Source organism: Corvus moneduloides, chromosome 13, assembly GCF_009650955.1.
Source record: "Corvus moneduloides isolate bCorMon1 chromosome 13, bCorMon1.pri, whole genome shotgun sequence".
NCBI classification, from domain to species: domain Eukaryota; kingdom Metazoa; phylum Chordata; class Aves; order Passeriformes; family Corvidae; genus Corvus; species Corvus moneduloides.
The window spans coordinates 7,121,836-7,149,316 of NC_045488.1; the positions used below are offsets into that span (position 1 = coordinate 7,121,836).

Sequence of the window (27,481 nt, forward strand, 5' to 3'; positions counted from 1 at the left end):
TAAAAAAAAAAAATCTTAAATTGGCATTTTAGCTTTAAGTCTTTCAAAATTAAAGTAATGGGAGACAGAAGACCAGACTACAGTTAGTCATGAAAAACACAGATCATGCATGTTGTATGTCAGTCACTCATCTCCAGTGGGTTTTTCTTCAGCCAGGAATGTACAACCACCCCTACTTTTATTTTTAGAGTTCAGTTTGAAAGATACAGTTACTGCTAACACAAGTTTTTCCCCACTTAATAATTACCTAGCGATCGATAAATTTCAGGCATATGACTTACTCTGCTTTTCTGAAGCAAAATACTGAAAATTTCCATACTTTGTTTTTTCAGGTAGAATTTTGTGAACAAAACCGTATTTCCTGACTGGCTTCCAGAGGATTCGTTCATGCCTTATTTTTCTTAGGTAAGAATGGTTATACCTTGTGTTAATGTGCTCCTTTCCTTGTTATTTTTTTTAAACTGGAATTTGCCTTTTTGCTACTGTGCAGGTGGGAAGGAAAAGAAGTACCATTTTTATATGGAGGGGACACATTTTATAAATTGTCTGGACTTCTAAAAAGCTTTTCTTTGCAGTTAGAGGTAGACTGTCTCCAAATAACGTCGTGTTTATGTGCTGCTTGGGCATAAATTTTAGTTTACTGAGGCTATTTAATAAGTGGATTGTTTATTTTTTATAATATACGGGTACGGATATATACACATTGTATTTGCTGGGAAAGGACAGTATTTGCATATAAACTGAAGTTTTATATGTCCTGTTTCACCTGTGAAAACCTGCATTAAACTTTGAAAATGGTTTAGGTTTGGTACTTAATGAGTTTGTAGCATTAATGTTTGGCGGTATTGTAGAATATGTATATGAAAGTAGTAACCAGAGACTTCAGGGATTTGTAGAAGAGGAGATTTTTGGGGCCTGTTTCTTGGTTTTGGGCACCCGGAGGCTAGTGCTTAACAACAATAGAATATTGGTTTTGTGCTGTCAGTAAAACTTTAATTTATTCAAAGACGTCTCCTTAGGTGTTTTCAAAAAGTTTGTTAGTCAACAATGTTAGGACTTTGCTCTCTGTACCTTGTTTTCAGACAAACCTGGTTTTGTTGTTTTTTTTTTTCCTTTAAAGGCTCTTACTGGATATTGTTCTTCCAAAGATTCAGATGACTGGTTGGGCAGAAGACCTTGAGCAAAATTCTGTACTGTGCGTGCCAGGTATGTAACACTGTGTTGTGGGTTTTTGTTTGTTTTGTGGTTTTTTTTTTTTAATTATGCTGGAAATATTTTTTTTTCAAAATAAACATTAAACATTTAAGCTTCAGTGTTTTACCTTGTTGAATTTATTTTCTTTCGAGCTCAGTGCATATGGAAACTTTTAGTGTATGCATACTACAGCAATGGTATTGTCTCCTGCATCTTCGAAGACTTTTATGGTCACTCATAAGTACAACTTTTTAACAGTCTGCAATGACCATGTTGACACGTGGTAAAGCCAAAGGATTGTCATCTCCTAAGGACATTGTCTAATCCAACTTCAGAAATGCTTTTCCTTAGTTCAAGGTGTTGGTTCATTAGCAGGGGACGCTCAAAAGCTTTTCCTTTTCAAGTAATTGATTATACAATAAACTTAAAAATTCTGGTTTTGGTGTAAATTGTATTCTAAAAGACTAAAGTGGGACCCAGTTGTTATGAGGTATCTTGCTCTCCTCCTTGCAGTGTAAACAAAGCAGCTTTTTAATGTTTATTATTTGTTTTTATACTTAAGATTCTGTATTTAGGATCAGAGTAACATGTTGCCTTTGAGTCAGGCTTCCACCACTCTGTAATTAAAAGTTGGGGATCCTGTTTGCCTGTCTTAACTGCTTCCTTTTTGCAGCTTCCCATGCTCATGTACTTCGGTGCATACCCAGGATGTCAAAGTGTGAGGCGTCTTCATGAAGACACATGTATCAGGATTCTAAAAAATACTCTTTGCTGATTTGCTTTTTAAAATTACATAATTTGTCATGATAACTAAAGGATAGAATTGTGAACCCCTACCTGAGTGCAGCTGTTCTTTTTGGCTTGGATGAAGCCTTCAGTCTGTTAATATAAAAGAAATTGTATACAATTTTCCATAAGATTTAGAAAAATGTCTCCTTGGGCTTAATAACTGCTTATCTGCAGTGAGTCACTGCTGATGTGCAAGGTAGAGTTCAAATTATATTTATAGAGATTGGACATGTGCCACCATCATGGATGTCCTGCAGCAAACACAGCTAACAAGCAAGGTGATATGTCAGTATGTTCCTGCAACTTCATCGTATAACTGGCTGATGGGAAGTGTGAGAACTAGAAGTTTGTGTTAGAAATGATCTCATACCTTAAGAATGACAGGGCATATCTAAAATCCCACGTGAATTTTCAGTTTAGAGGGTCAAAAATCACAGATACTGCACAGTCTATTACGATAAAGGCAAGACCAGCCTGAGTCACACAATTCTGGTAATAGTGATGAGATTGAACCCATCAGACTCGCCTTACATTCCTAATACTAAATTCTGAAATGTTTGAATCTGCAGTTTCTAACTGACCTGCTCTTAAAAAAAGTAGAAAAATAAAAATTAAAAAATACAGTGCTCAAGAGCAGATGTTGGCTGACCTGAGAATTTTATGATAACTATGAAATTGAGCACTTTGATCTTAACGGTCTTGCATCTTTCTGGTATTGTTCTGATGCTGATTGTGCTGAATAGACATTACAATAAAAGCAGCTTTAACTGTCCATTTTGTGAACTCTTTGGAGCTGCCTTTTCTTGCTAGAGCAACTTGTTTTCATCTAACAAATGGTGGATTCACCTTTAGGTTAAGTAGACCTCAGTGGGTTAGAAGTGCACTCCTGGGACTTGAGGGAAGTTCCAAGTTCATGGCTACGCTACAGCGTGCTCATGAGGATCGAGGGTGGTCCGGAGAATGTCTCAGGTTGGATCCTAACCTTTTCAGTAGAGGAAGCTGTTCCTCTGTGGGGATACAAACCTATATTAAGTATTCTCATAGAATTGATTTTTGTAGCATTGACAGCGTACATGGAAGAACATTGGTGTGGTGATACACATCATCTTTGCCAAAATACTTGGTTAATTAAATAATAAATACAAGAGAAAATGTGATATCAGGTGATAGCTTTTGGGTGGCTGACCTCTCCTCTTACTCTGTAGAAGGAGGTGCACTGTGTGAGAGCTAATGCCAATCTTTGGGGGAAGGAGCCATGGACCTATGAGGCCAAGCATGTTTTGTGTGGTGTAGGCTGTACTGTACCTCAAGTGTCTGTAATTTTAAAACAAAAAGAAGCCACAGCTATTAGCATGCCTTGAAAAAGTAAATTTATGTTTATTTTTAAATAGGGGATGGATTTTTTTTTTTAATCACCCAGGCTACAACACTTACGGCAAGTAGTTTGATTAAAAGATTTTGACATCAGATACAGGAAATAGAGCTGTTAACGTGAAAGGTTAATTTTTTTCAGCCAAGACTTGTATTTCCAAGCTCTGGTTTCTGGCTTGTGGCATTAACTTGCAGCTTTGGTGATTTATTCTGTAGTTTGAGTGAATGTGTTTTGGATGTTAAAATTAAGAACTCGAAATACCGTGCTATATTCTATAATAATGGGAAAATAACTCGTGTGAATGAAATGTAATACATTATCAACATCCTGGTGCTTTTTTTACAAAAGTCATTGTTTGGTTCATCCACTCACTCCAAGAAGAGAAGTGTCACTACTGCTACGTGATACCACTGTGCCAAATGTAAGATTCTTTTGCACAAGTGTGCTGAGGTCAGAGAACACAACTCCGGTGGAGTCTTTGTAACACTGTCATTAGGGGAAGATGCTTTGTGGTGACAGCCGTATTAAATACCCTCATTAAAGTTTGTGTTAAACTACCGTAGCTGTGTGCTTGCTCTAGAACTAAAGAAAACAAAAACTAACTTGAAAGCAATGATGGATGTGCAGCTGTGCCGTGAATTACTGAAAACGGCTGAGGGCTGTAAATTGAGAATCTTCCAATCATTAACTTAACCTGTCTTCATATATTAGGCTGTAGTTTCTAAGTGGCCTTTTTTGAGTGAAATGATTCAAAGGGCCTAAGTAACTCTGATTCATTCCCTGATTCATTTTTCATGCCTTGGATGACTGGTGCATGCCTCGTGGATGATCAGAGTCCAGCAGCCATGTTGTGTTTCTTCTGAAATGGTGGATGGGCAGTTCACAGAAGTTCTGTGCTTTTATTTAATAGCAGCTGCTTGTGCACATTCAAATACATTTTAAAATGTCATTTATATATTCTTAAACCTCTAAATTTCACATTCATTAGGATATTCTACATGCTTCTGCTGGTCTACTGCTATATTTTTTTGTCATTTCCCTTTTTAAAGGCTTTTTCCATAATAATAGTTTCAAATAAATTACATCAACAAAGAAATTACAAACCTGTTCATCCCATATTTCTTTCTACACATCTGAGTAGCTATCAGATGGAAGAGGTTTAGAGGATTGCACAATATGCTGTTACTGGATAGGTTCATTAATTTTTATGTATTTGAGGCTATATTTCAATATAAGTAGATTCTGAGAGATCACAAAAGAAGTGGTTTTGCTTGTACATGTCAGGAGCATAAACTTGAATGGCTCATTTCATTTAGTTGAAATTTACAGTAAAAAGGGAATTCATTAGTTGTTTTAGAATTTTGGGTCTTACTTTAATCTTGCTACCTTTGCTTGAGGTAACTGTGATTAAAAAGTTACTGATACAGATTGCCAATAGGCATTTTCAAAGTCAGATTTTCACATTTGGACCTTGCCCATGCATGAGTAACTTTGAGATAAAGTAGATAATTTGCTCCAAATAAATGTTTTATGTAACTGCCCTGCATCCAGCTGATACTTCCTGTCAATAAAAAGAGCATTTTATTTCCTATTGTGAAGGGCAAGTCAGTTTGCTTAAGCGTACTTCGACTTGATGCCTGATTGATCTTCTTCAAAAATTTCGAAGAACTTTTTTTTTAATGTTGTTTCTCAATGCATTTGTGTATAGGACTGGATCTGAATTTCTTGGGTGGTTTGCAGGTTCTTTAATAACAGGTTCCATAGGGGTACTTAAATTTTTTTTTTATAAAAATAACTTTTGTAGCACATGCTGTGACCTGGGAATGCTTGGGATTTTTTTGAGTTTTCATATGAGGGGTTTTGTAATAAAAGCTAGTGCTTGGTCTTCTAGACCTTAAGGTCTAGATCTCTTTTATTTTTAAATTTATTTTAATTCAAGTGTTTTAATATCCCATTTTTCCTACAGATGTGTTGAGGAATTGGTTTACTCACTGTAAGCAAAATAGCTGCTTTTGGTTGAAGCACTGGTAAGTTGTTATTCCTAATAACATTTACTTTTTAGCTTTAAAAAACCCCCAGCAGCCACACATGGCTATAATGTTTAAGTGGCTGAAGGTTTTGGCTGAATACATTCAGAAGTTAATTAGTGTGTGGCCATGTGTGCATGTGTGTTTTAGAAAAGCTTAGTTAAGAGGACCCCAGGATCATTCCTGCTGGGCTCTTAGGAAATGAGCAGTACTTGGATAGTGCTCTCTCCCTGTCTGGCTGCAGAACAGCTTTCAGATCTGATTGTAGTTCTGGGGGCTTCTGTGATTTGACTCCAGATTTCACTGAGAACTTCTATATCACAGTTTTGCTTGTTCAGAAGAGTTTTTGGTATGCAGATGTCTGTCTCTGGAGGGGTACTACACACAATTTGGATAACAAATGGTGTGGAAAGTATAGCAGGAAGAACGTGCCCTACAAGCATCTTGTGTTGCCCTTATGCTTCTGTCAGGATCAGTGAGAGCCTTTTAGCAGACAGTACTGTCTCCTGTTCTACAATCGTTCTTTTTCTGTTCTTCATTCATAAAGCTCTGGCTTTGCACAAAACGATAAATGCTACTACAGTTTCCTGTATTTTTTTAAAATTAAACTGCTAGCTGATAGACTTGAAATCATTCCTCATATAGTCAAAACATAAAATTGGCAGGCTTGAGTAGAGATAAATTAATTCAGTTCTATACTGGATGAATATAGGGACAGAATTTTTTCCCATTTCCTTAACTAAAAGGAATTTGGTCTTGACCTTTTGTTGTCTCTGGCACATTTTGTGACTTTCTTGGGAGTTGCCTGTGGAAAGACACAAGTCCTTTTGTCTTCCTGTCTGCTTAAAATTCAGACTCCTTGATTGTGCATATTTAATTAGGGCATCCATTGCATTTTGTGTACATGGATTAACTTTTTTTGTGGGAAGCTCTATTCCTGTAGCACTGTGCTTTGGAATATATGCTTTTCTTTAAGAGACAGTTTCTTGGAGCCACTTCTTTCAGTCTGACGTGCTACCTGATTGAGCAAGGCCTTCCTTAAGCTTCAGATAGCTTGGGAAAATGTTGTTCCAAGATGCAAATCCACTCATTTTAGTGGCTAGATGACAGTGAATTTTAGCTGTCCTGTGGCTGTGTTTGTTAGCAGAGCACTCCAGCAGCCACTGCCTTCTGCACTGCCTCAGGTGCTGGGAGAAGCTGGTTTTGTACTCCAAAGTCCTGTGCTTCTCATCCGCTCCATGGTGTGGAGACTAATGTAGAGCTCTTCTGAAAGGGAAAAGGAATATGTGGGGGTAAGGTGCAAACCTTGTGAGGCTGTGTTACTCTGGCCTCCTGCTGCTTCTGGGTCCTTTTCATTTTGGACCAATTTTATCACTTGAGGTTTCAGTCCTGAAGCAAAAGAAGTAGCAAAAGAGTTCATGGACTTTGAGGAATTAAGTTTTTAATGTGTGTACATGAGCTCAGTTTTGATAAGTGTGTAATCTCTGTTAAGTTCTATTGCTTTGTTCTTTCAGAAGTCTTAAGCTATTTTTCCCACTGCAGGTGTGTGTAGAGCAGCCTATTTCTTGATATGTTTCTTCTCTAGCTCTATACTATCCACTGATGTCTTCCTAGCCCCAATCACCTGCTAGAATCTCTAAACACATGACTCATGTTCCATTTTAATATTAATCTCCATGTGATTCCTACATCTTTCTATGTACATTCTTGTTTTTCCATTGGGTTGTAAATTAGCTATTGTCAGATCTGGCTTCTTGAGTAGAACTTTGGCTTTTCAGTTACATACCAAGTAATTCTTCTGTCCTTTTCTGGTTTACAGTCCTTACCTAAAGGAAGGGGTCAATGTGAAACCCTTAATTGACTTAATTGAAACTGTTGTCTACAAAAGAAGTTGCTTCAAAAAGCAGTTGTGAAAGCATTCAGATGGGTGGATCTTGATTGCATTCTCTGGTTAACGTGGTGTTTAGTTGAAGCACTGATGTTTATTTTTAATTCTTTTTTTTAAGAAGAAGGAAAATACTTGAAAACACCAGGAGCTTTGTTAAACTTGGCATACTTTGCTTAATGCAATAAAATTTATTATTTAAAAACAATACCCACAAAAGAGTGCATGTGTGAATAAAGTCAAGTCTTATTTGGAATTAACCTTGAAATCTGACAAACCTGGCAAATAGCCTTTCTTACCTAAAAATATCCAAACCTACATGAGTTGTGCTTTTGCTGCTCTGCTTAAGGAACATCTACTGGTGGTAAAAGCAGACTTAGAGCTGTCCAGAGCACTTAGTTCCTGCTAAAGACTGTACAGAATAACATGATGGACTTAGCTGTCAATAAAGGACACCTCTGTCCTTTCCTTCAGTGTAAGAATTACCAGGGATGTCTTTGAGAATAAAACCTTGCTTTACTGAACTTTGAAGTGTAGAACTTGAGGTTTGGTTTGCTCAGAACCTCCTTCTGTCCATTCAGCTCCCTCTGTTGGATTGAATTCCCTTTCCCAAGTAGGTCACCTCAGTTGAAAGTTTAAGCCTCAGATTTCATTCTGGAAAAGTTTGTAAATGTGTTGGTGTCTTATGCATGGTTGTTGTACGTGTTCGGCTTCAGTCTCGCACTTCAAGGAATGCAGGGTTTCAATGCCCCTGAAATGGCTGAAGCCATGGGTTTGGCCATGAGGGTTGTCTTACTTCTGTGATCTTTTAATGTAGCAACAAATAATTGCAAGAAAAGTTGAAGAGAAAAACTTTGTAAACTCAGATGTTTTGTAATTGTTGCCTTGAATCTTTAGGCAGGTTGGGAATGGATGGCAAGGAGTGTCAATGTGTTGCCAGTGGTTTGAAGAAAACTTTGTCAGTACTACATGACTACCCAGGTCCCTGATTTGTCGTGACCAAAATGCAGAGCTTGGAAACAAAACCAGTAACTAGTAGATGATAGAAGCTTGAAAAATGGGTGGATGCCTAATGCATTTTACAGAAGGAATGGAAGACTCATGTCATCTAGGGAAAAAAAATGGGTTTTTCAGTATCTACCTCAAGTGTAGGATCACTGCATACGTCTTCATGGAGGAGTGTATTTTTGTAACATTATTGAAATTTCTTAGTAAAATGTGCCTTAATTCATAAGTAAACAAGTGCTGTGTAAGCTTTTAAAGCAAATGTAGATTTCACAAGTGTAGAGGCTGCTATTATTATTTTAGCCATTCCTATGGCAGCTTTTTGATGTATAATAACTTGGAGAACAAGGATGTGTTCTTAATTATAATACCTCATCAGTTCTGTTTACTGCTAATTATTTTACAAGGTTTAGAGAAGAGTTTAAGATGAACATCATGGGGTTACTTGCAAAGTTTTTGGTCCAACCCAATGTAGGTGAACCCAGTAGGGAAATTTGCCCTGAAATTGCTTTTGGCAGGTCCTGTGAGTGTCTAAGGCAGAGGGCTGACCCAACTGGAAAGAGCCTTTTAGGGGTGACTAATATGTAACTAAATTACCTTTTTTAGAGGTGGGGAAAGTTGATGCCAGTAATTGGATTTCTGTATGTTAAGCTTATTGAAAATAACTACAGATTATTTTAATGGTTTTATTTATGGGTTTCCACTGTACTCATGTTATTACTTCTGAGTGTTTGATTGTGACAATAATGGACAACTTTGTGGTGGTCATTTTTTTCATGTTTTGATGCCTCGGTCAAGGCATTAATTTGAAAAAATACTCAAAATTTTAATTCAAGTGCCTAAATATATTTGAAATCAGGTTAGTGAGAACTAGAAAAAAACCCAAACCAAACCCAAAGCAGCCCTCAAACCAGCTTAGTGTGAGAGAAAAATACCTTTCAAAATATTTAATACCTTACCTTAACTGAGAATGAGTTGAATGTTAGAAACAAAGCATTTCTTTAAACTTGAAAGTTCAGTTTCTGAAAACTGAATGTCCTGGGGTTGAATATTCCTACAGCTACACACGTTTCACAGTGGAAAGTGAATTACCAGATCCCTTATCCCACTTTGATGTGCAATACGTTGTGTTTAAAACAAGGGAGTCTATAGAACAGCATAAAACAGGACTCATGGGTACTTGAGAAAGCCAGACTGGGGCTTGTCGCACTGCTTCCAGTGCTCTTTGCTTTGCTGTAACTGGTTATTTTGAGATGAGACTGGGGAGACTGGGATGCTGAGGCGGAGACCACTAGATGGCCCCACTAGATTTTGCTGGGCTGTGGGTAATTTCTGCATCATTTGTCAGAATCTGCCCAGGATTATCAGGGAGCAGACTGGTGGTGAAATTGGCTTTCTGACTAAAACAAGGTTAAACCTATACATATGCAAAAGAATAAATTGATGTTGGAGTGCAGATACTCAAAATCATGAAGGCATTTTAAAACCCTTTTTGCATGTCAGCCCTACAGTCAGCATTGATTTCAAAATAATGTTCTTAACAGTAACTTCCTGTACTTAAGTTTTGCGTGTGAGGAGAAGTAGGGGTTTTCTTGAAGTAAATTAAACTTACATTTCTTGGAAGAAGATAGGAAGATGGGAACATTGGGTTTGTATTTATCCATGTGGATGTTGTTTGCTCAGTTTGGTTTGTCACTCACTTGTGGGCTTGGTTGCTGTTACATGATGAGTACGGTTGGAGTATGGAACAGGAGCCTTGCTAAAGGCAGCTAGTGTGACATGTGACCATTTTCATCTGATTTCTGATGTGTCCTTTCCCACCAGTAACTAAACCAGTCATTCCATTTGCTTGTGTGTTTGCTGTTGCACTCTGCACCTTTCATGAGGTGGAAAACTGGGTTAAGATGGTGGAATGTCTTGTCTCCAGTCACCATCTGTCTATAAGAAACCAGTTTTCATTGATTTTGATGGATCTCTGTCTTTGAAGGAAGGAGCTTCAACAGTATTTAAAAATTTTGACTTGTTACAAGAACCTTGGTCTTCTACTAAGCAGTGTCAGCTTCAGAGGATGGGCCAGTGCAATGAAAACGGTTGCAAGAGCAAATTTCTTAGATTTCCCACCCCAGATTTCTGTAGTAGTTTAACACTCCTGAAGAAATTTCAAATGGAATTCATGGATCCTGAAAGGGTTCTTGAACTTCTAATAATTTCTCCTGGTTTTTTTATAGTTTTGGTTAAACTTCCTATGTTTGATTTTTGAAGTGATTGTTTGACATTGTTTCTGAAAAAAGTAGATATTGTGGACTGTGTAACATGGAATGAAGCATGAGTTACATGTTTAAATTATCTTCAAGGTACAGTAGTTGAATGTCTTAGTTTAAAGCTATGATGTGTATTCCAACAGCATCTTTCTTCTAATTTTTCATAAAGAATCCATTCAGATGAAGAGTGTCAAAAGGAGTCTGCGAATGAGACACCAAGATGGCAGTTCCACTGGGGATTGAGAGGTTGAGGAAATGGACTAATGCATGAGTGCTGGGATGTCTGTCCAAGAAAAGGATGTTAAAACGTGGACTCTCATGTTACTAAACCAGAGAAGATCTGGGTTGTGATCATCCTCTCAAAATGGACTTTGCATTTGAATTAATCAGTGACTATCCAATGATGGATCTGTTTGAGGACTGGGTGGCAAAATTTTCCTTTTGGGTTGTGTTTGCATGACAGGCAAATTAATTTGGTACAAGATCTGTTGCTACCCCTTTTGAGAAAATGTAATTTTTTCAAGTGACTTTAAATAAAAGGTTTTGGTTTATTTCACACTTTGTGTTTGTCCTTTCTGGCTGAATATTTTTTTTTATTGTGTTGATATTGAAGTGGGTTACATTTTTGGTTGCTATTAAACTGAGAAATACTTTAGCTGAGTACTGAAGGCAAGGTAAAATTTTGTGCTATACTTGATTTCAAATGTGGTTTTCATTTGCAAATTATGTTCACTTTGCCATGACTTCCAATGAATTTGTATTCGCTGGTTTGTTCATTGAGGTGCTTAGTATGAGGGGTTTTCAGTACTTGGCCTACTGTCAGGACACTGCTGCTGAACTTTGTGAAGTTATTTTAAGATGGAATTGATACCAGTTGAAGGCTGAGAAAATATCACAATAAAGGAGTACTGTAATGTTTTGTGTAACTTTTTTAGGTATGTTCTTGGGTTGTGTGTGGGTACAGAAGCTTTTCAACAGATTTCCTGGACTACAGACTCCTGAACAGTCTCTTTGGTCTTAAAAATTGTTCTGTGCGAGTGTCCAATCTGCTTCACTGCTCTTGCATGTAGCCTTAGTGTCGTGATACTGTGCCATGTGTTTGGTGAGAAAAAACTGAGTTGTTTTTGATAGTGCTACAGATTACATGTTAACCTTTGCAAATGAATTTTAAATTTATTCTAATGCTCGAAGTCATGATTTCCTTACAGGTTTCTAGTGGGTCTAATAATTTAATGGTAGCCATTTCTTCTCCATATATTTCACCTGAAACTCAAAGTTGTCTTTTGTTTTGTGCTGGAGGGCCAAGATGATAAACCTGGTGCTGAGATAACCTTGATATTATCTTTGAAAACCCAGGCAAAATCCTGTTCATTGTCTGTGTTTAACCATTTGCCTTGTTCAGACTTCTTTGGAAATACCCATTTTTGCCATGATGAGTTGCTCATACCTGTTCCATTCAGCCATTTTAATGGTACACGCTTGCTCCAGTTTGGTTTTGCCATGTGTTTTTATGGTGGAGTTGGATGCTGGGACCAACCTGAAGGGTTTCTCATTCACATGAGTGGATTTTCCTTAGTGTTACCCAAAAATGCTTGGAATGGTCTTGCATTGTGGTTTTTTCGTTCTTGCAGTTGAGGTGCAAGGAGTCTTCTGTGAATAATTGGTAAAGTGGAATTTTTTTAAATGGCTTGTGGCATTGGAGAGTTCCTTGTGAAACCCCTGTGGAAAGAGGATAGGTGGTTGTAGGAGATGAATGGCAGGTCTGTGGAGGAATTAAAGGGGGACTGTGTTGGTTCTACTGGTTGAATGGTTTTGAGCTGTTGGGATGCTGTGTCATGGATGTTCCATAGAACCCCAAAGTAGCCCATTGCCCGTTTGTCCTCTGGTGGTCCCCCAGTGGCTGATGGCTCTGTCTTATTGTGATGCTTATGAATATGCAAGATGTCCTTGTGCTTTAAGGAGTTGGTTTTGCTCGTGGAAGACAACTGGTAGTCAGAATCAAGCGGTCAGGGGCTGCTTGGATCACCTCCATTCCCTTGGTGATACATCTTCCCAATTCCAGGATGTTGTGTTTGGAGGTGTCCATTGATTGATTTGCAGTTCTGCAGCTTGGTTACTGTGCAGCTTTAAAATTAATTTGTTGTGTTAAAAATCTGTTAATGACCATGAATGGGTTAAGAAAGTGCATTAGAAATAAGCAATTCGATGGTGTTGGACTGACTTGACCGCAGTGCCTTGGCATAGCTGGTAGAAATGGTGTGGCTGTTGGATTTGAGTTGTTGGGGGAAACCACTAGGGAGGCGCTGTGGAGCTGGAGGGCAATCTCGGCTCTGTGGGGTTGGTTTGGGAGTGGGTGATGCTCCTGTCCCCCCCTGCCAGTGCCAGCACTGGGGGGCAGAGGGAACAGCTGTTGTCTGGGGATTCTGCCACTGAACTGGGGGGAAGCTAAGCTGCCCCTTGGGTGGGGTGGCCCCCAGAGTGGGCTGTTGCTGCCTACATGGCTGTGAGCTCCAGTTCCATGCCTTCAAAATGGCTTGTAACAGCACCACTTCCTGTCCAGGGAGGAAGTAATTTTAGCCCAGGCACTGAAATATTTAGCAAATCTTTAAAACAAAAGGCACAAATTCCATTTCTTTCTGGCTTCCAAAGGGTGCCTGAGCCACATGGGGTTAAGGTGCCCCTTGAGCTGGGGTAGTTGGAAGGAGCCAGGGCTGTGGGGTAGCAGGCACCCTTTAGGTGGAGGCTCTCTCTTTTTTTGGTAGAAATGAAGGGGTGGGTCTATGGTACATCACCTGAGTTGTGGGGTAAATGTAGAGAGTGTCAATCAAAGGCAGAGCTCAGAGCTGGGAAGGAGCTCTAGATGGCGGCTGTGCCTTAGAGAGAGCGCGCTCAGCTCCGTGCCTTCCCCAACACTTTACGCAACTTTCCCTAACTTTCGGGCAGCCTCAGGGGGCCCCCACAGCCCCTTGCCTCTCCTAGGCACTAATCGGGGGCCGAGCGGACCTTTTTCGGGCAGAAAAGCAGCTTTTGAGGGCTCCTTTTTCGTGCCTTGCTGGAAAGAAGAAGCCGTGGAGAGAGCCCAGGTCGTTGTTTTTCCAGCTTAGAAGCCATGGCGTACCTCCATTTTTGTGCGCTCTCCTAATGAGCTTTTTCCCCCGGACATTTTTGTACTAATTACCGCTTCTTTTGCTTTATCGGCAGCATATTTTTGGGATTAGAATATATATTTTTTTTTCATTTTCTGAAATTTGTATTTTATCGGTATAATTCTAAATATTTTGGATCTAATGTTTTTCCACTACCCGAAACTAATATCGACTTGGTCCTGGCGGCGGTGCATGGATCAGGTAGGTGAGCAATTAATAATAATAATTTTTAAATTTCTGTCGTTTTGAGTACTTTGATTTTCGACCGATTTGTGCTGTATTGGGATGACGCAATAAGATACAGAGATTATTTGCATCCAGTGTTACTTTGGGAAAGTTTGCAGGATGCTCCTCTCCTGTGTTTATTCTCGGATTTTTCTTGTAAAAATGATTATTTGTTTTAAATCTCCGGTTTGCCGTGTTGATCAGTGTTGTGTATTGTTATAACAATATCATTGCAGCGTCAGGACTTTGTTCCTGATAATGAAAGCCAGTGAAACGAACTGGGACCTTACCTTTCTTTCAACTTTTGACAGTAAATACCTGGGCACAGGACTTCAAAGCAAACAGACACCCCTGACCCCCTTTTAATATTTAAGAATAAAAAGATGATGAGAAATAAGGACAAAAGCCAAGGAGAGGAGGGTTCAGTCCACAGCAATGCATCGAGGTATGACCTATCAACTTTCTTTTTTTTTTTTTTTTTTGTAAAACCTGTGAATACCCTGTTTACTTTGACAGCCTTGGGTTACTGTCAGTGCTTAATAGAAAACATTTTACTGATTTTGCTTCCTTTTTAAGGAATGACCTTGAGATTGTTAGCATGCCACACCCTAATTTTTTTTGGTAGCAATTTCTGAAAGTTGTGTTGTGACTTAAGGGCCCATGTCCTAGGCAAAAGGTACTGTACCTTTATTCAGGGCAGCCCTTGCCCCTGTATGATGTTTTTCCAGCTTTTGAATTTCAGTTTTTAGGTTTTTTGTGCTGTGAAAAATGACCTTGTCGGTTTAGCCATTGCTGCATTGCACCATTTTACATACAAGGCAAATTTTTCTTTGAAGAATCTCAGAAGTCTAAACTTTAACTGAGGGCCATACAGAAGCCTGGTGTAGTAGTAAATTATAGTAAATAGGCACAAGAAAAAGTTACATGAATGAAAAAAAGCTTATTTTGAAATATAAACTGGAAAGTGCCTCTGTGTTGGATACCTCTTACTTCAGATTTTATTTTAGCTTGTAGAACTTTGATTCTGTTGAGGTATTTTAGAATATTTTTATACAATTTAACGAGACTTTGTCCTGCTGGTGATGGCATTTTGTATTATAAAATATACCCTGGGACTGCTCACAAGAGGCACCAGATGCTTTGCTTGTTTTGTTTAACGTATTTTTGCTCAGAGTATTTTTATTTACTTTTGTCGAGTAATGAGATTCTTTACAGATTTTTATAAACTTAACCTTGATGTGGGAAAAGTGTGAAATACTGAAAATGTTTGTTTGCTGGGAATGCAGAAGTGCAATTACCAAATCGCTCATTTTGTATTTAAAGGGTTGCCTCCTCCAAAAATTGGAAATTAAACTATATGCATTTTTGTTTTCTAGTTTGTAAATATTACTGAATTTTGCATTTTGTTAATTTTAATTGAATCTTGGTCTGTTTCTTTTTCTCTGGTGTTGTCTTCCTGCATTTTAAACCAACATTAATAAAAAAGAACTCTGAACTGTCTGTTGTATCACATGTGCTCTATGTGATGTTCAGGTGTTTGAATAGTATTCTTGATGTCCAGTATTTAACCTTCCTTAAGCACACGAACTTGAAATAGTGTGGTAACACATATATATATTATCAAGTTACTGTAACCTTCTGTTATAAACTTGGATGATGTTCTGGGTGTATTAAAATTGCAGTCAAATTTTAAATTCTAAAATGGATATAGGTAAGTTAGTTTAATTTGAAATTAGTATTAACTAAATTAGCCTCAGGGATATTTGAAACATTACATGTAGCACTTCAACAGAGCTTTTCTAATAATGCCGTTTAAAAACACATCAGATTTTTATATTGTGCTTTCTTTACTGTAAATGCTGCATGCAAAATATTGTGGGAAAAGTCACCATTTATAAAAAGTTATTTATTATTCGGCTTACATAAATTTTTATGCTTTTTTAAAGTGGAGATTATCAACAAGAACAGCAACAGACATAATTTGTTGAGGAAATTTAAAGTATTTTATCAGTGTTGGAAAGGAATAGGAGCTAAAATCTGAGCTATGTAGCAGGAGTCCCACAGGGGGTTTTGTCCTTAGGGGTATGAGATTTGCATAGTGTCTCGTGTGCTTTTGGGGTTTTCATTGAAAGGTTATTTATCATAATTGATCCATTTACATTTAACACCTGTTGTGTGAAGTTACCCTTCTCCCCCTTCACATCTTTTTTTTTTTTTTCAAACCTGCTGTGTGTGACACCAACACACCTGAAGTGTGGGAGCAATCGAGCACAGGATATTTGCAAGTGAACCCTGTTGAGCTTATTTGTGAGCTGTGAGTCAGCTCAATGTCATAAAATGGGCTTTACTTCCTGAGGCTGACCTTGAAGTAGGGGAAATGATTTCTAGGAAGTAAAGCCACCACTTTGCTGTATTGTAACCCAGAAATGCACCGGTGTCTGCACTTCACGTGCTGGTGAGGCCAGCTTGGCATCCATGGAAGTATTTGAACATGGAAGTTGCACAGTCCTGGTGGGAGCCCTGGGTGCTGGAAGAGGTGGATATGGCTGGTGCCATTCACCTGGGCTGGAGAAAGGTGTTAAGAGTGGAAGAAAATACAGTTTTTGCACACCACTGTAGTGCCCTGAGGAATTGAGTCCCACCTTTCCAGCTCTAAGGAAATACAAAGGCCTGTGCTGAGTAAACAAAAATGCCTGAGAATTGTCCCAAAGCAGATGATTATTCTTGGGGAGAGAGATGGTGTTAACTCTTTACAGTTTGTAAGCTGAGCATTGTACTCCTGCCTTTGTAGGTGCCCAGCAACACCTGTCCTTTGTGCTTTGACAGTAAATCGAACTTGGAGCTGAGTGATTTCATGCAACTTTCCCCAACGGGGGAAAAGTTGCTCTGGGTCTGCTGCAGTTCCTGCTGACCCCCACCTGTGTGCCTGGGATTTGCATAAGTAATTGAACACGATCTGCTGTATTTTCTAGCATCCTCTGTGCTGCACGTCTGAAGGGCAGGTAGTGTGAAGGTACATCCATGGTCGGCCCTCATGGGAAGTGTAGAGGCCGGAGGCAGGCTGGGGCCCCCTTAAAGCCCAGGAGTGAGTTTTGCAGGGGTAGCAAAAACACGTAGTTTTCTTTTCCCTTGGCCTGTATCTGTTGCGTTTGCGCTCCCACCTCTGAAATACCCGGCGTGGGAACGGTTTGAGCTGCAGACCCTGCAAGGCTGGACAAACGCCGTGTCTGTATCCAGCTCTGGGCTTCTCTAGCATTAAAACATCTTTTTTTGGGGGGGGGAATAGGTTGCGGTCGGTTAGCTCCCAGGCCGTTTTCTGTGCCGAGCTGGAGCTCCGAGGTCTGAAATGGCGTGTTTTTGCTGAGCAGCCACCTCCCAGCGCAGGGCTCTGCACAGCACAACACCCTCGCCTGACGTGGCAGCCATTTTATGGAGATGTCGGTACACACGAACCAGCATTTGGCGGAGCGGGGGAGGGGAGGGAAGCGATCGCGTTAAGCACAAGCTGCCCCCCTTGTGTGGCGCTGGGAGCAGGGGGCAGCCCGCTGTCGTTGGGGCAGCGGTGGGGCCGGCTCGGGCGGGCGGCGGCGGCCGGCGCTGTCACAAAATGGCTGTTCTTTGTGCCGCACTGCTCGGGCGCCGCGGGAAGCGGCTGCGGGGTTCAAAGGCCGCCCTGCGCCGGCCGCGCCGCCATTGGCTGCGCGCGCCGCGCGGGCCCCCGGGAGCGGCAGCGGGATCGGGATCAGCGCGCCGGGAGCGGGCGGCTGCCGCTGCCTCCCCCCGCTTCCGCTCATCTGCCGGGCGTGGGCTTACAGTGCTTTCATTTTAAGGGGTTTTCATTTTAATAGTGCAAGCTATTTTGAGAAGCGACTTGAAAAGAAGCAAGGCTATTTTTGCTGTGGATTTTTTTCCCTTTTTTTTTTTTAACTTCAAAAGGAATTGTAGAATGCCATAGTATTCCTGGAACATCTGTCGTCTTCTTTTTTTTTTTTTTTTTTTTTTTTTTTTTTGCGTAGAGGTACAGCTTTCAGTATCTTTAAATCACCAAAACTCACTGTTTGCTTTCAGTGTGCATTTTGCAACTGATTTTCTTTCAGCCGAGTAGAAACACTGAACACATTTCTTAAAATGTTAAATTGTGGGTTTCAAGTTTTTATCCAGTTGACGGGTTACTTTTTAGCTGTTGTGGCCATGTGCATGTGCCGAGGCTTTCAGTTTCATTTGCACCGCTGCATTCTTCAACAAGAACTTTTTCCCCCCCCCTCTTTTTAAGCTTTAACCCTTTGTGAAACTGTCCGGAGCCTTTTTTGAAAGGGAAAAATGTTTGATCAGTGCAGGACACAAAAGGAATAATGTGCAAGGAATTCATATGAATCGTGATGTAATCTCTGTGCAGCACAAAGGAGATTGTTCTTGTTTTGCTTTGTTACTTCTGTTTCACATTACCCTCGTGAAGGAAGTGTCTCATCTAATTACGCATGCACAATCCTGAGGCTTTCAACTCCTCTGTTCCCTGTTTTGTGATTGCTGCCAGAGATGGATACAGTATATACAGTGCTATAAAAAGGGCTCACAAACTGCAAGAAGCTACATTTAGCTGGAATTCATTGTCTTCTGGATTGTTCTTTTTTTAGTTAAACATCTTAAGCTAATTAACCAAATTTTATAGATTCTCTAAAATGCATGACTTTTACTGAATAAAAATTGAGAAATGGGAATAAAGAGCTCACCTGGGTAATTCTGTAACCCTGTTTCTGTGGCACAGCCTGTGCTGGGGCAGGGGCGTTGCCATGGCTGAGTGCACGTGTGTGCAGGCGTGTTCCCAGCTCAGTGAGTGCCTTCAGCCAAAGGAAGGTGATGTGGCTCAGATCGCAGATTAGAGCCTGTTCCCCTTTCTGTTTCACCTGCCACACACTGAGGGTAACAGTTGCCCTTATCTGCACCTTCCCCCACTTCCTCCAGTGCTGGAGACGAGCTGTGGCTCGGTGGTGGCATTTCTGAGAACGCGGATCCCAGCTGTGCCTCGGGAGCAGCGCTGGGGCTGCCATAACCACATTTGTGCATTCAAACAAACACTTCCACTGGTAGCTTTGACAGGGCTCAGAAGGAGGGCCAGCAAGGCATTGGTGTTTCATTTTAATCTCTCCAATTTGGTACAGGGATAAACCAGTTCCTGTCTTTGTTTTCATGTTTCACCCCTCAGAAAGTTGCTCATACCGTTAACAGGTTACTGAGCTGCCAAACTTGTCTCTGATGAATTTTTATACTGGCACATCTCTTAATTCAGGTTTATCAGTGCTGGTTTGGAGGAGCAGGTGAGGGTACCAGTGGCAGATGCAGACTGGCCATAAGGTGAAGTACCTGAGACTGCAAGCAGGAGTGTAGGGACTGAAGCTTCTGATGCCATGGACTGGCTGCTTTTGAACTCAAGATGGCCAAAGTAAACCTTCTTTGGGTGGGTTTGGCAGCTTATGCTGAAGTTGCATCTCCATATGACCTGGTGGTGTGTGTATCCACTGTATTTTGTTTCGTGTTGCACACAGCATGAAGGACCCAGCAGGAATTGCAATGTTAAATTAGGCTGCTAAGTTCTGGAGGTGGAAAAGGCTTCTAAATCTCTACTTGCCCCTAGCTGAAATCCAGCTCAGAAAGGAGCTGGTAATGGCTGGAGAAAGCTGCTGTTCTGCTTTATCTCTCTTCTCCTTCAAGGAAAATAAATACCAACAGCACAGCACTGGGGGAGGGGATGGCCTGGATTACCATAATTAGATAGAAGCAGCCTTCTGGCAAAGGTTGTGCTGCTCTACTGACATGGTGTCTGACATCAGTCTTTCTGGTGTGCTTTTATTAAAAGATGCGTGCTGAAATGCCATGTGAGGATGCTCTTTCAGTAGGTGCTGGTGTGTGTGTAAAGCCCACCTTCACATCCTGTAAAGAAGCCTTGAAATGAAAGCAAAAAAGCCCAGAGGAAAAGTTTACCCCTAGTGACTTGCAGTGAAGCTTTTTTGTCACACTGTTAATGCCTCATTTTCTTAGACGGATTATTTTTTGGATATTATGAGCCAAGTGTTGCTGAGTCTTTCTAAATGCACAGCAGCTCATTTTACATTACAGCTTGTGCAGCACTGCTGCTAAATTATAATTTTCAGTCTCCACCTTGCTTTATATTTACCTGTGGGCTGAAATAACCTACTCCATATTACATGTGATTTTCTGGCCTTGACTAATAGGGGTTAAAAAGTTTTTAACAGTGATCTCAGACTCCTTTCTGGTGTTGTGCTGGAAGTGCTGGCATAGCGTTTAATCCTGGCGTGGCTCAGTGCAGTGTGTCTGCCAAGCTCCACAGACGGGATAGGATGCTGAACGCTTCATTGCTCACCAACCTTTACCCCAGCTATGAACAAGTGTGTTGCAATGTCAAGAATCCACTGACTCCAGAACACCCGACTCCTTAGGAAAAAGCTGTGTTGTAACTATTTATGTTTCTTGCAAGTGTTATTGTTGGGTATAGATGACTTAATAGAATTGCTAATATGTTAATTATAGGAGTCGTTTGCATCTCTCTCATGGGGAGGAATCTCTGTGCTTCACTACAGAGTTGTCACCAGCTGAGATTTGAATGCCATGTGCTGTCTATAAAACTTAGGCTTGGTGATGAGCCTTAAATCTCTTGGTTAAAAACAACTTTTAAAAGTCACTTGGAATAACCTCCTCAGGTTGGATCAGGCTTCCTTTTTCTGAACTGCAGGTCACCTAGAACCAGAAAGGAATTTCTGCACCATCATGTTCCTGTTAATGGGGTTTGGGTCCTAATTTCCATATGCACTGCATGTCTTTAATCTCAGTGGTTTTAAAGGAAGTTTGCCAAAGAGAAAAAGCATCCACCTTTTCTGTACTAATTGTGTGTGCACGCTCCAGCCCTCATGCATCCACACGTCCTTTGCCAGTGGGGATGCACCTGTGTGGAAATCCCCTTTGTGCTGCCACTGAGCTTCAGCTCAGCTGTCCCCGGTGGGAATCGGCACAACGGTGGCTGGAACAGCGGAGGGCACAGGGACAGCCCTGCCCGCTGTCTGAGGAAGGTGTGCACCCCCGGGCTTCTACTCTTCTCGTTGCCTGGGGCTGAGGAGGAGCTGGGAGCTGCCAGGAGCCAGCGGGTCCTCCCGCTGAAGTGGGATGTGGAGCCCGGAAACGCTTCGCTGCCTCCCCGGGAGGGAGAGACGGGGGGCCCTTTCAAACCATGACAACTGCAATTGTTCTCCCCTTTCTGTGCAGGGAAAGGGAAGGATGCTGCCTTGGAGATTATCAATGGTGCTCCTTAATCAAGCAGACAGGTTTTGACTCCTTTTGTCCCTCTGCTGGATTTTTTTTCTTTTTTTTTCTCTTTCCCCACTGAACATCCCAAGCATTTTCACCCTCTGGCTTAAAGATCAGAGAGTGAGAGAGCCAGCTCTCCCCATCATGAATGGATTGCTCCTTTTGCTTGCTTATGCAAGCACGACATAGTGTCTTTGTAGTGGAGAAAAAAGCCCCACCAGCTTTTGGAAAGTCTTTATCATTCAGGATAGCCCAATGTGCTTGGCTGAGCTGCAGCAGAGCGGTGAGGGATATATTTAGCTCTGCCTTTGGCATTTGGGAGTCCTGTGCTGGGGTAAGTAGAAGTGGCCAGAATAGGCTGGGAAGCCTCACAGCCCAGTTCAGGTGGATATTTTGGATAGATACCTGCTGGGTGCATAATCCATCAGATGGTACAGCAGCACCATGGCCTGGCTGTGCCTATCTGCTGTGTAAATGTAATGAACACCCAACCCTGCAAGCCACGTTTGCAGGCACAGGTGGGAGAAGTGTGGATTCTCCATGAGAACTTCTCACATGCCTATTTAAGAGGAAAAAAATAAAAGTTGCTGGTCACAAAGTGAGGTTAGGGAAATACTTTTATGCTTCTTTGAAGCATGTGTGGGTAATCTGGAAGGGGCAGCCCTGTAACCATGGGAGTTTGTTGTGCCCCTTGAAAGCTAGCCCAGAGTTGGACAAACCGTATTCTGAGTATTCAGAGTTGTTTGAGACTCACTCCTAAACAATATGAGGAGCCTGGTTGTGTTTAGGATATTCTAGTTTAAGTTACTGCTTGGAAATAGATCAGTGTTTTAAATACCATGCATAGAGGTATGGAGAGTAGAGGAGCAGGAGTATTTTTCTTCCTTCCCTTCCCCCCATTTCTACTTTTCCCTGCAGGAAATAAACTGGAAAAGCTCTTTCACCGAATGGCCCTTCTCAAGGCTTCTCACTTAGAAAATCTTTGTCTTGGGAGACAGGCAAGCACCAATCATTTTTCAGTAGACTTGCAGAGGAACTCAAAAAGCTAGGAATGAATTTATCTATCTTCAGTATCACAATCTGTCCTTCACTTGGCTCTCCTGCACGCTCCATGTGCTGTGTCTGTATGGCCTTGTCTATGATTACTGCGGTATTTGCTCATTTCCTGCCCCCCCCCCAACAAGGGATAGATCCCATGCAGTTTTCACTCCTCTGTGGTACCTGTATTATCTTCTCTTTCTCCAATGATCTATAGCTAGAATACATCTTGTGTTCCTCTCCCTGGCTTGTTTAGGCGAAAGGTTAAATTTAACATGGTTTAGTGCCTTTTTACAGCCACCCTGTGACTTGAGTGCACATATCAACGTTGATGGTGCTTGTTTAGACATTTCATATATGTTTATATAGAAACATGGAATGGTTTGGGTTGGAAGGGACCACAAAGATCACCTCATTCCAACCTCTCTGCCATGGGCAGGGACACCTTCCACTAGAGCAGGTTGCTCAGAGTCCTATCCAACCTGCCTTGAACACTTCCAGGGAATGGGATGTTCACAACCTCTCTGGGCAGCCTGCTCCAGTGCCTCAGCACGCTCACAGTAAGGAATTTTTTCCTAATATCTAAACCTACTTTCAGTTTAAAGCCATTCCCCTTTGTCCTGTCCCCACATGCTCTTGTGAATAGTTTCTCTTCATAATAGGGAACATCACATTTATAGATAAGATATTCAAAGGAAACGTTTAACAGCAGCACAATTGTCATGTCAGTCGGTGTGTTTGTGCCTTCTGTGGTTTGTCACCGTGCCTGTGTGTCCCACAGTTTGTGCAGGCCACTTTAGGAAGACAGACCTCTTAAAATAGTTTTAAGCTGGTGGCCTGCACCAGCTTTGCTGCTCTGTACTTTGGAGTAAATCTCAGGTTGTTTCTGCTGGTGGATGGGAGCGGCTTGGAGCAGCTGGCAGCCTGAGCTGAAGAGCTGTGGGAGCCCAGGAACCCCTCTCAGGTAGAGCTGGCTCTGCCAGACAGACACCCCTAGTCTGGACCCTGCCGTGGTCCTGCCAAGGCCAGTGGGGCTGTGGGGACAGGGCGTGAGGCTCAGCTGACCCAGTGGCTACCCCTGGACCTCAGGCTGCTCACCCCTTTCTCAGGATCTATTAGGTTGGAAAAGACCCCTGGGATCATTGAGTCTGACCTATTACTTTTCAACTCTGCAACTTGGCTGCCACTGCCAAGTGCAGTTTATTTCCACTGTTCCCAGTTACTGTAAAGGCTTGGTCTGAACTTGGCTTAAGCCAAGCCGGCGGTGACTTGCTGTTTCTGTGGTGTGTTACCAGGAAGCCTGGCAGGTCTAGCCAGTGCTGGGAACATGGGCTGCAGGGTGAGGAGGGATGGGAGTGGGGAGGGGCTGTCCCAGCCACCTGCCCGTGGCATTTTGGTGTCAGTGAGCTGTGGATGTGCACCTGGGTGTCAGTTACCCACAGCACTCGTGAGGCTCTGGCCAACAATGCACAGGAGTTAAACGTAACGGTTCCTGCTGTCATCCAGCCCCTGATGTTATATCCAGTCATGGGATAATCTGCCAGGATCCTTCTCCAGCTTTCATGGACTGGTTTTGCTGGTGCTGAATCCTTGCAGAGCTTGCACAGCTCAGTGGAATGTTGCTATTTGGATTCAAACTTGTTTAGATTCAAAACATTCACAAACAGTTCTTAAAGCTGGGAGGAGCTTTGCATGTGGGAGGTTCTTGGGTTATTAATCCTCCTTTATTCCCCTGTCTGAATTCAAGTTCTGTCCCTCAAAAGCCACATTTTAAACACTGGGGCAGAATGGTCCCAGTTAGAGCTATTCCCCGGTCAGTTCTTGGTTTCACAACTGCTTATATTTTTCAGCTGTCTCACACCTTCTGGAAACATATCTACTGTTTGTTCTTACTGAGAGCTTATAAAATGATTTGCTGTTTGCAAAGATGATCCCCTATAAAATGAAGTCATATATGAAATATTAAATGCAAAGTCTGGAGGCTTCAGGCACGTGGTAATTGCCTTTTAAACTCAGATGCCTCACTGTAAAGGGTCTTATCACTGCCTTTCAGCTACTTATTTCTTGGAAGGAACATATCCTTGGTAAGGAATGATTTAGTTTTGCTCCCCCTCAAGTCCAGGAGCAGGCTCTTAATTAAAACAGACTTACAGCCTGAAGTAATTCTTGGAAACCAGAGGAATGTATTTGGCTGAGTCTTTGCAGATCTCAACTTCTTTTAAGAGTTTCTCACTTCAAGGAAGTTACCAATGGTCCATCTGTTGCTTTCTTTTGATGTTCATGGGTGTTTTTGGAGGAGGGTGGTCTGGTTGAATTGTGATTTTTGTGACAATTAATTATAGCTTATCCCTCACTTATAGTTTAATTGAAAGTAGGTCTTGTTTGGATGCTAACTTAGGGGCATTTAACCAGGACAAATTCCAAAAATAACTTCTGAAAAGAGGACTTAGGTCTCCAGGTATATACAGTGTTAGACCTGATTTGACATCTGATGTTGCTAATACATTATATTCTGTTGGCAGGTAGAAATGCTTTCCTGATTGTTGCAGTGACAGTTAGAAAGGATTATTTTATGGAAATAGGCCTTTCAGTTATTTTTTTAATCCGATCAACATAGAAATGAAGACAAACACATATTTTGCCTCAATAACAGGTTGTTCATTAAAAAAGAAGAATTATTTGCAACAGCCTTCAAAAGGATGTAACCACTTCTCATCTGTGTTTCTTTCCTTAGTAGGGCAAGCAGGTGTGCAGGCAAATACCTGCACATACAGATGTGTATGTCACCAGAGAAGTCTCCCTCTTTTCAAATGACACAGTTCACAGCCTGAAAAAAAAGAATTACAGTGTTCAGATAATGTTGTGGATAAAGCACGTGAATTATGGCTGTCGATGTGCAGAGAGCCTGTGTCCCTGTGTCTTTGAAATAAAGCTTAGGGCTTTGAGGAACAAAGAGCTCCAGAGTGGGAGGAGGACATTAATTAGTGTTCTGCCTCTGAACAAATACTGTCAGAGCTGTCTGGCCTCAGTCTTGCCTGGGCTGTTAGAATTCCTTCCAGCTATTGCTAATAAATCTGATTGAAGGAAAAATTGTCCTCCTCTTCCTGTGTGGAACACAGGATGCCAACATGGCTCAGGCAGAGCCTGATGTTGCCACTTCTGTCATGACAGCAGAGCTTTGGATGCCTGCAGATCCCGTTCCTTTGTGGAGGCCCAGAGGGATGGTGTCCTGCCAAGCCCTGCCCATGGACACCATCTGTCCCCAGAGCTGCTGGAGTGCCATTCCCAGGAGCGGTGTGGCACCACCACGGGTTATGGCTGTGGCACCACCACGGGTTATGTGTGTGGCACCACCACACTTTATGGCTGTGGCAATGGAGGGCTGTGGCGGACAAGGGGGGGGGGCTGTTGTAGAGCCTACAGAACAAGGGGTGTAGTGGGACACTGTGTGTGGGGCTGCGTCTTGGGTTATCGTGGATCACCGCCATCCATGGACAGGGGCAGGCAGGAGGGACTGGGCAGCCTGGAATGGCCGTAGTTCAATTTCCAGCCCTGCTTGGAGGAAGCATTGTAATAACCCCGTTCCCTCAAACCCAGGCTGGGAGAGTGTAACAGCAGCCATGGGTGACGGCTGCCCGCGCTCCTTGCGGAAGGGGCTCCGTTTGTGTCCCCTCAGGCTCGCACGGCCGCGCTCCCTGCGGTTCCCCTTGCCCGGGGCAGTGCCAGGAAGGAGCCTCCATCCCAGGGATCGGGCACGGCCCCGCGCTCCCAAGATGGCGGCGGAAGGGCGGCCGCGAAATGGCGGCGGCGGCGGCGCCTGAGGGCGCGCGGGTGCTGCCCCCTGCCCGCCTCCCGGCCCACAGCCGCGGATCCCGGGATTTGTCCTGTCCGGGAGCGGGACGGGCCCGGCTCCATCCGGGCATCCCCAGCTGCTCATCCCCGTGGAGTCGGATGTAAATGTACACGTGCACGTGCTTTGGTGGTGTTTGTTTTGTTTTTGTTTGGCTGGTTTTTTGTTTGGTTTTTTTGTTTGTTTGGGGTTTTTTTGCCTAATTTTATTGTTTCTTCCTTGAATCGTGAGATCTGAGCAAAGCCTTTGATGTACTTTGTTACTTTTGTACAAAAGTAGAAAAAAAAAATAAAGATCTGTTTTCCCTCTGTGGAGTTTTCCTGACTCTTCTTTCATAGTGTTCTAAGTAAACCCTTAAATATCACAAACACATCCAGCTGCCAGTGAAAAGCTGACTGGGAAAGGGGTGCTCCTTGTTCGAAAAGTTTGTAGCATCACTGTCACTGGATTTTTGTTTGTGACAGCGAGGTTTGAGTGCCGCCTTACCAGCGCACGTATGATATGGTGTACTGAGATTTCAGCTTGCTTTTCTGGATTTTAAAATAAAAAGAGTAGATGTTGGGAGTGATTGGGCAAAGGTATTTGAATGTTTTGGCCACCTAAAATAGTTTGGCCTCTCACTGTTTTGTTGAGGAGCCTTTATTTAAGGGGATATCCTGTGTGTTAACCCGTTTGTATATAAAGATACTAAAAAAAAGAAGAGGGAAATACACTACTTGGTCATCTGCTCTCCCATTATTGGCTTGAGAAATGCAGTCTGCACAGCACTGGTGTGATCCTTTAAACAGGAGCTGCTCCAGCCACAAGCCCATATAAGATTCTTTCTTCTGTCCTGTTGCTGAATTCATTTTTTTTGCAAGAAACATTATATTTAATATCATTCATGGTGTTATGGGTATAGCATTTGATACTGGCCTTTTCCAGAAAATGGGTATCAGATTTATTTTGAACCACTGGCCACACTAGGATGCAGTGGAGAGCCGTGCTGGAGGAACTGCTTATCTTTAATACAGCCGGATGGTCTCTGGATGCTGCAGCTCCCACTCTACCTTATTCTTCCTCGCTCCAAGACAGCCACATCCTCCCAGTAGTACCTGTGCTGCTGGTACTGCTAATGCTTCTGTTCACCTACCACCACTGCTTGTGTTCTGGTGATGAGTAGGAGAGCCTAGACAGGGACTTCTGGGGCTGCACTCTCACCTGTGTTCATTGTCAGTCCTGCGAAGGAACTGCCCCTGCTGCAAAACGCCAGTGCAGGGTGTCTCTTCAGGACTGCAGGGTCCACGCTTGCATTCATGCTTTTCCAAGCCTGTTGTTGTGGCTTGGATGTGTCTCAGGTTTGCTCGCTGCATATTTCACAGCTGTGTCAGTG

At 42.1% G+C, this 27,481-nt stretch overlaps 1 protein-coding gene across 9 annotated transcripts in view; it reads left to right on the plus strand.

Annotated features, from left to right (window-relative positions):
- Positions 1–27,481, plus strand: part of CHD2 (chromodomain helicase DNA binding protein 2) — an 84,980-nt gene that overhangs the window by 16,998 nt on the left and 40,501 nt on the right. For 5 of the 9 annotated variants that reach the window (XM_032122499.1, XM_032122500.1, XM_032122501.1 and 2 more), the window contains exons 2-5: positions 333–405; positions 1,121–1,206; positions 5,322–5,382; positions 10,703–14,349. In XM_032122499.1, the coding sequence (XP_031978390.1) occupies positions 14,288–14,349 (62 nt within the window). In that variant the 5' untranslated portion in view covers positions 333–405; positions 1,121–1,206; positions 5,322–5,382; positions 10,703–14,287. Of the gene's footprint in view, positions 1–332; positions 406–1,120; positions 1,207–5,321; positions 5,383–10,702; positions 14,350–27,481 lie in introns of those variants that run through there. The other 4 variants (XM_032122498.1, XM_032122497.1, XM_032122502.1 and 1 more) reach the window with 4 other exon arrangements.